Genomic DNA, 8,646 nt, shown 5'->3' with positions numbered 1-8,646 from the left:
CCGCTATAATACCCAACGTAGTAAGCACATCCAAACACGGTACATGTGAAGGTCATGGCAAGTTTGTTCTTTACAGGCATTAATTTGTAGGAACTCGACTTTCTAGTGTCAAAAAGAGGCTCCTTTTGTTTGAAACATTGGAAACAAGGTTTGCATTGTGTCCAAGTAATGCCACTGCCTGTGTCGAAAACCAAAGTTCTTTGTACAAAAGGGGTGCCAAGGCCTAGCTCAACGGTGTAGATAGGTTCGGTGAATTTTAATGGAAGCCGCAAGGAGATGTTTTGGGGCTTCATTGAATTTCCCTCACTATATATTTCACTCCATCTTTGAAAGTAAGAAGCCCGAGCTTCAGAAATTTCAACGTTTCTCTTGAACCGTTGAAAATCAGAAAGGTTTGGCTGGTATAAAGGAGAGAGTGGGGAATCCCTGTGAATGAGCTTCAACCTGAAACTGCTTGACATCGAAGAAACACATGGAAGCGACGAGATTAACAAAAGATTCATGGAGAAGATGCAGATCACCGTAGCCGTAGTTTGAGCCATGTTTGAGAAGAATCGCAGGAGATGGAGACAGAAGAGATCAAGAAAACACTTTGCGTATATAAAATTTTGTAGTATTTCTTCTTTTTCTTTTGACTGTTTTACATTTAGTAAGAGATAATGCATTGAGTTATTAGGATATGCCTTGTGATTTGCTTTCTTTTCGGAGTAATTAATTCTATTTTCCCTGTTATAGTCTTCTCTGGATCAACCACATCAACATTTTATACAAAAGGAGATCTTTTTGCAATTGATTGTTGAAAGCACTGTAGCTGAATGCAACAGGTGGTGAGCTCATGATACATGACCATCCTATAATGAATTTTTTGCCTTTACATTCTTCAGAATCCAAATGCAAATGCTTGATAAAATTTTGAATGCCATGTAACAAAAAGCTAGGAGCTTTCAAGTCCATTCTTTCTCAAAACCAGCTTGAAGCAGAAAAACGTGAAAGAGGCAGCGGAAACCCAACGTTCAAGTCAAATACGGTTGAGGGGAGTCCCATTGCAGAGAAATGTAGCTTCTGAGTATCAATGTGTACATTGCAGTGAGAAACGGTGGAGATTTTTGTCGGATTTTCTCATCATGATGAGGAAAGTCATATTACGGTTTAGCACATTTTAAGCAGACTAATCAAAACCGCATCTTTCAGGGTTACTTAGGAGACTTGCTATTATGAATTCTCAATGGTAGTGACACATCAATGTAAGATGGTCGATATATAGAGCTAGAATTTTCGACTTCTTTCTCCATATGACAACCTCTGATCTATTCACATCACAGTAAAGGAAAATGTAATAGATGATCCATTGATCTCAAGTGCAGTTCTTGTGAAACATTAAAAAGAGTAATTGAATACATCGATTATATACTTAATTAATGAGGCCCTGATATTTCAAGTGGTTTTAGGCCGTAGCTTCAAGAATGCAACCATAGTGAATGATACTGGTCAAGGTATGGGAGCGAATAAGAATGGTAAGCAACCATATTCCTTAGCCTCAAGACATCAGTAAGAATGCAGGAGGTTTTAAGGTTTTACTTCTGACCCTTCTTTTTCCAAAGATCTCCCAGCATTCTGATACCAGAACCTTTCCTTTTTTCACCTCCAAAAACATCATCAGGGTCATCATTCAGTCCCGGAGAGCCTACATAACTGCCATATCCACCAAGGGGTTCGAACGAATTGGCATAGTGTTTATCCATGGATCCACACCTCTGAGATATCCTCTTGCCGTTCATCTCCACTCCCCCAGCCAGAACAGATGCTGCGGCATCTGCTGCTTTCCTCCATTGCTCAGTTTGTATACGAAGCAGTTTCATCTCATTTTCTAATTCCTCCTTTGCTTTTTCAGCAGCTTCTAACTTTTCATTTATCTGGACAAAACTGATTCGACTCTCTTCCAGCTCGTTACCAGCTTTATCCAACCTCAACTTCAGATCATCAATCTCGGATTGAGACGATGATATCTTTACCGACTTTTCATCAAGCTGGCTCTTTAAACCCTCATTTTCTTGACGAAAAGCTTCCAGTTCTTTGTCCTTCTCACCTAGATTGGTCTTCAGCATGTTTATCTCATCATTCTTCAAAGACAACTCGTGAGATAATGGATTCACTGGCTCCGACATGGCCGGTGATTCAGACGACAAGCTGACGGATTTAGGATTAAGTTCATCTTCATCTGCTGGCAGTTCTGGCTCACTCTTAAGCTCCATGGTTACTTTCTCGATAGGAACTTCAAACACATCAGTTTCCTGCTGCACATCATCAGATGTTTCATAAGCAGTAGTTCTCTCTTTCTTGTTCAATATTGCGGTCCCAATCTGGGTAGAGTGCTTCTCTTCAATTTCCAACAGCTCAGGAACCTTTTGCTGTTTCTTTGATTTCTTCTCATGTTGATCTTGTGCTGCTCTTTTGGCAGCCTCAGTTGGGACTAATTGGCCCTTCAGACTTTTGAGCTCCTCCTGTGCTAGGCTGAGTTGAGATTCCAGATCTGCAATGCGAGTTCCAAGTTTCTTTTGATTCAATGGATCAGATTGGGATCCTCGTGCTGGTCGACCCTCAGCCAGTTTTGGGCTTCTTTCAGCTCTGGGACGAACATGCAGTGGATCAGAATCAGAGCTGGACGCCCTGATATTAGGCGGGCCTCGAGGAGATTGCCGGTGAGCTATTTCTGTTACTCTATTCATGATAAAATAGAGACGATCAAAATCCATGGAAAAGAAAACAAGAAAAAATTTAACAACTGTTTAGCAAGAGAAGAATCTTAGCTCGAGAATACCTTGATCGTGGCATTTCTCCGCTTAAAAAGACAACTAAGCGAGTTTGACAGCAACAAAGGAGGTGAAAAGTACTCAATTCGATCTGCATGGTTGTAATGGAAAAAGCAGATGGATTATTTCAGTGTCACAAATATCTGCATTATCTTTCCTTCTAATAAACTTTGTTACAGAATTCAAGTAAAATCAGGTATTCTTTTTCCTTTGTTAATGAAACAGAACAGCAATTTACTTAGCTATACAACTTTATTTTTGTTTCTTACACAATGCACTCCAGCAAAGCTTGGACAACCTCAAGTCTCATATAACTTAGAATAGCAAAGTGCTCAGGTTTCAAAGTGGCATGTATACTAAAATCTCAAGTTCTCAACTAACACAATATCATTGAGAGAAGAAACTACATCCTCTTTTCCATGAAATAATTTTGATGCAGCAAACAAGCCTCGCTACTGTTTATTGGATCTACAAAGAAAGAGTCCATAAAGAGAAAAGCCACCAAAGAACAGAAAGCGGAGACCCCATTATTCAGAAAATGAAAAGTTCAAGATAGCAGTCAATTTCTTCGGCATCAATCTTTCCTGAGCCCCAGAAATCAAGAATCCTAAGACAATTAAGACAAACCCTTCATGTGAGATCTCAAAGTGGTTTATATGGCCCCGGAAAGAAAACTGGAAAAAGGTCTGGAGAAAATAAACAAAAGTTTCCAAAAAGGAAAGCAGAAGCCATAGCCAGATAACATTGAGTCACTCAAGTACAGTGGAAAATATTAACAAACATACGTAATATTATAAAATAAAGGGATTCTTCTCCATCAGCAGAACGCAGACAAGAAGCAGCAAAAACCAAAAAAATGACAATATTTCAACAAAAACTCACCCTGATCACGTTCTACTTCTTCTTCTTCTTCTCTCAGTTTATACAAGTGACTGAAACAGCAGCAATTCAATGGCTGGCAGCAACGGATGAAGACATAAGAAAAAATAAAGAAAACGGCTTTAACTTGGAAACAGTTGAAATGGCTTTCAAGAACGGATTTGTACAGTACCCGTGAATGTATATATACATCGACAGCTCTTCTTGGGGCACGAGACAACGGAAAAGCTTGAAAGGGATGGGGGCTGGAGCCCGGATGGAAGTTTGAAAGTTTGAATTAAAAGGGGTGTAAAAGGTAATAAACTTATTTAGGATAAAAAATATGAGTGACTGTTGGGATGCAATCTTTGAGGACGATGATAATAAATTTTTATGTAAAGTAAAACTCGTTTTTTTTTTTAAATTTATCATAATTATAAATATTTTTTATTTTTTATAAAATTTATAAATATTAAATTATTTTTGTTAAAATTATATAATTCTTGTATGGAAGTTTGAAATTGTCAACTTTATTTTTATTATAATTTTTCTTTTAAAAAACTAATAAAAAAATAAAAGAGATGGATGCACATTTTTTAAAAATTATAGAAGATCATTCACTTAATTTATAAAAAAATTCATAAAATTTTAAAAAATAAATATAATTATAGTGTTTAGTCATAAGGGTAGTTTGATCAATTCACAGTATAAAATAAATAAAAATCTAACAAAAATTAATAGGTTAGGCTAATTATTGAACGACCATTAAAACTAAGAGATATTAATAATTTTTTAAATAATAAAAAATATTTATAATTATATCAAATTTCAGAAAAACTTATCGTAATTTATCCTAATTTTTTTTACTAAAGTTGAATAGAGGTAGAGGAAGTAGTAACAGAGTGTAAGTTTGTTGCTTACGTTTAAAAGAAAAATAAGCACTGCAAAAAATTAAATGATGAGTTAATGTTATTATAAATTATAGGTAAATTATAATGATAAGTCCTAATGTTAGATTCAAATATACAAAAACTCTTGACATTTTACAAAATTACAATTATACCTCTTGAAACTGAAGTTGTAATTATAAGTACACTTCTATGACAATAGTTTACATAAACACCTCCTAAAGTATATTACACTAGCACCCCTAAAAGGGTGTATCTGTAATTTTTCACTAACAACCTTAAAAGGGGTGTATATGTAATTTTGCACAAAATATTGGATGTTTATGTATTTAAATCTAATTTGAAGAAGTGTGTTGATGTAATTTTACCTCAAATGCACTAATTAGTGACAGTTGAAAGCAGATAATCACTTGCAAATATTTCAAGAAAACACCAAAGTGGCCAAATAACTTTACACTTTTATAAGTTTGACATAACTGAATAGTCCATTTAATTAGATTTTTGGTAGAGAATAACATCAACTTCAATTAAAAGAAGAAAAAAGAAAGAAATTGTTAGAGAAGTAACATAATATTTAATTGCATCTGCACATGCTAACCTAACATTACCCTTAATTAAATTAAAATTATTAAATACTTATATTCGAGTTTAATTTGAGATTATTTCAAATTTGAATAGTATCTAGCGTTTAGATTTTAGTTCCGATCTCATGTTGTAGGTACTTCTTAAGTGTACTTCTGCTCATAAAGATTGATAGATCTGATTATAGTTCTCGAATGCTTAAGTGAATAAAATTAATATGAAGTAAAAATCGAGAATATACCTAACAACAGATACTTGTATGTATAAAAAATCACCAATTAGTGTGATTGCAAGCAAACCGTTGATTTGTGGATGATTAGATGATTACGGAAGTGATGAACGTTATTCAATCAGCTTCAGATTGAATCGACTTGAATAGAAAACACACGGGTGTTGGAATATTGGGCCGCTAAAAGATTATGAGTGGACATTTTATTAATTTGAATTGTCGTGAACGTGATCCTAATTTCGACATTGACTATTAAATGAAACTTTTAAAATAGATTCATTTAGAACTCAATAATATTGTTGGGACCCTAATTTCAAACTCGACAATTTAATAAGTTAGCTAAATAGCGTTTGACAACGAATAATGCATAAAGTATAAATAGTTCATTTATTCAACTTTTTCATTGTAGCCGATTTTTTGAATATTGCCATTCGTAAATTATGGGTGGTTGATAGTTCAGTCCTTTATTAGTTAATTATATTAAATAATCCAATTTATTAGTTAATTATATTAAATACTCCAATAATTGTTTCTTTAAAATATAATCTCAATCTAGAATTAATCATTGGGGTCCTTTATTTGAAAAAAAAAATGAGGGGCTTAAATTATTTGAATGAATCGACTACAATTCAATTATTAGTTTTTAATGAATAATTATATCATTTTTTTCAAAAACTTGGTGTAATTATACATTGATCACCTATGGTATAGAAAATTATATTCAGTTGTTTTGATCTAGAAATAGATTTTTTTGTTGATTAAAATTTATTAAATATGTTGATATTTGAAAAAAAAATATCAAATAAAAATTTATATTTACTCGAATGATTTATTATTATTTTATTAAAAGTCAAATAATCTTTTTTTGGTTACTTATTAAAGTCGACACAATTGGCATAATGCAATTGTAATTGGATAGAGCTAATAAATGATGGACAGAATGAAGATAAAAAATGGTGGGGAAGGCGGCGGTGAGTAGTTAGTTCAAATGGGTCCAAAAAAGTAGATGGGCTTTTATGTATTTTAAAGACAAAGCATGTGAAGGTTAAATGTAAATCCAACTACTCCCTCCGACCATAACACCATCAACATCTTAAAATATTTTGAGTGTGATTGGCTTAGAAATGTATATTCAAAATAAAATAAAAATTCAATGAATAGTACAATGACTTAATATATATATATATAACATATTATTTAACTTGACAAAGGGAACTGCATAATTACAAAAAACAGGCTAAATATATATATATATATATAATTACATCAAGTACTTCAAAATTCACGTATTTTGTTATATGACTGAAACAATCCACCTTACAACTTATAATATGAGCTGTCAATAGCTTTACATGTGGCGCGATCTCAATGGACCAACATGCATCCGTAGAATGGGGCACGAGCTATAAATACCCCCACAATTATTCATTTGGCATGTACATTGCTATATATTTATGGTTCATTTTAGATCTTGGGACGTATGAGTGTGGCCTATCAACTGACTTGAAGGTCAGAACGGTGTTAGTAGCAACGTTGTAGCTAGGAGCTTGTTCTTTATTAGGGTTTCTAGTTCCGTGGGGAAAGAGAAGGACTTACAACAATATAGGCCTTAGAATATTTAAACGTGAAAACATTTTCTTAGGTGTTACATATGCAGACAACTCATTTTATGCTTTCGAAAAGCACACATGCTTTAATAAATAGGTTTATGCTTTTTTTGTAAAATAATTTCATCATATTTTTTTATTTTTAACTATAATAATTAATTAATTATGATGAAAGTCATATTTCATTTCATGTTGAAAACATCCATATAGATTTTCGGGTGAGTAAAGCTCACGCCCCACTTGAATATTTATTTAAATATATATTAATTAAATATTAAAATATCAAAAAAGTATTTCAATTTTTTTAAGTTATATTATTTCATAAATAGTATTTAAATTAAAATTTATCATTACATGTAACATAAAAAAATAAAATTATGTCTGTTTAAAGATTAATATATATACATAATGTATATATATAAATGAAAAATATATTTACATATTAGTTACGAATTCTTCATTTCTTACTATTAAAGATTAACCGCGGGAAGAGGTATACATTATTTTAAAAAAGACAGGAGTTGTTCACCTATTACATTAATTCAAGGAAAATTTCAACTAATTTTGCATAATATTTATCCCTGAAATTAATTAAGTTTAAGTCAAATACTTATAGAGTAGAATACCATATCTTGTCTAGGGTTTCGGTTCTTGATCATTTCTCCATCTATCCGATTAAGAGAGAGAGAGAGAACTCCTGATCATCATGATCAAGATCCATGAAGTTGTTTACACTTTACAAAGCAAATAATTGTAACTAAAGCAGACCCACCATTCAAAGGTGATGAAAGGTGGATGTTATTTCTGTTGCATTGAAGAGAGCAAGAAACTGTAACATGCGGCAATTGAGTATGCATAATCGCTAATGTTAAACCAATAACAATTCGTTAAAGACCGGAAGACATTCTAAGAACAAGTAAGAAAACCAGAACATGGAATAACAAGGGTTTTAGCGATTCTCAGAAAAGAAAAATTGCACCTTTTCTATAAATCTATTATACGCTATTCTACTTATGAAAGACCTAAACCTTCCTTGAAACCAAAGTCGCACCGGACTCCGCAACGTAATCGTAACGCCCAGGATCCGATTTGATGGAGAACGCAGCACGACAGGAAGGGCACTCAAACTGGAATCTGTAAATCTCAACGCCTAAACATGAGTCCTTTCCTGCTTCCTCTTTCAACCCCCGAAATCTGTCGCCTTTGTACGTTCGCCTCCCACACTCGTTGCACCGAAGGTCAAACGGAATAAGCATCTTCACCGATTTCTCCATACTCAATCCGAGAAAATTGAAGTTTGAGATGGCAATCTTGCTCAACAATGGATATCTTTGTTGTTTGTAGATTGTTTGTGACTGTAGATGGTGTGTATATATAGAGAAAGGATGAGAGTTTCAAGTTGATGAGGACTGACTCTAGAGTTGTCCTATTTGAATTGAACTCTCCCACACATAATTAGATGAATCATGAGTGGGCTAGAACACATAAATTAGAATGAAATACTAATATTGAATAATATTCTATGTTCATAAAATTAGTTCCCTTCATATATCGGACTAATATTATTCCTCTATAAAAAAAATAATATTCTATATTTATGAAATAAATCTCATTTTTTATCCTATAACTATACGTTGTAGCACCAAAATTTT

General features: G+C 33.2%; 2 protein-coding genes across 5 annotated transcripts in view; both read right to left on the bottom strand.

Moving 5' to 3' along the window:
- Nucleotides 1-543, bottom strand: part of LOC105165834 (aspartic proteinase CDR1-like) — a 1,425-nt gene extending 882 nt beyond the window's left edge. Inside the window, exon 1 of the mRNA XM_020694239.1 lies at nucleotides 9-543. Within this exon, the coding sequence (XP_020549898.1) occupies nucleotides 9-542 (534 nt within the window). The 5' untranslated portion in view covers nucleotide 543. The remainder of the gene's footprint in view (nucleotides 1-8) is intronic.
- Nucleotides 1,292-3,942, bottom strand: LOC105165520 (interactor of constitutive active ROPs 1-like). Of its 4 annotated transcripts, XM_020694250.1 has the most exons (4): nucleotides 3,862-3,942; nucleotides 3,693-3,765; nucleotides 2,819-2,901; nucleotides 1,292-2,718 (listed from the first exon to the last, which is right to left on the bottom strand). In XM_020694250.1, exons 3-4 carry the CDS (start codon nucleotides 2,830-2,832, stop codon nucleotides 1,575-1,577), a joined length of 1,158 nt encoding a protein of 385 aa, XP_020549909.1. In that variant the 5' UTR covers nucleotides 2,833-2,901; nucleotides 3,693-3,765; nucleotides 3,862-3,942; the 3' UTR covers nucleotides 1,292-1,574. The 4 variants fall into 4 exon arrangements, with proteins under 4 accessions (XP_020549909.1, XP_011082868.1, XP_020549910.1 ...); XM_011084566.2 differs by lacking the exon at nucleotides 3,862-3,942 and having other exon boundaries at nucleotides 3,693-3,852; XM_020694251.1 differs by lacking the exons at nucleotides 3,693-3,765; nucleotides 3,862-3,942 and adding an exon at nucleotides 3,596-3,686.

The sequence above is a fragment of the Sesamum indicum genome, linkage group LG6 (genome assembly GCF_000512975.1).
Source record: "Sesamum indicum cultivar Zhongzhi No. 13 linkage group LG6, S_indicum_v1.0, whole genome shotgun sequence".
Lineage (NCBI taxonomy): Eukaryota > Viridiplantae > Streptophyta > Magnoliopsida > Lamiales > Pedaliaceae > Sesamum > Sesamum indicum.
Note: the sequence above shows the minus strand (reverse complement) of the source record. Positions and strands in the feature narration are given on the sequence as shown.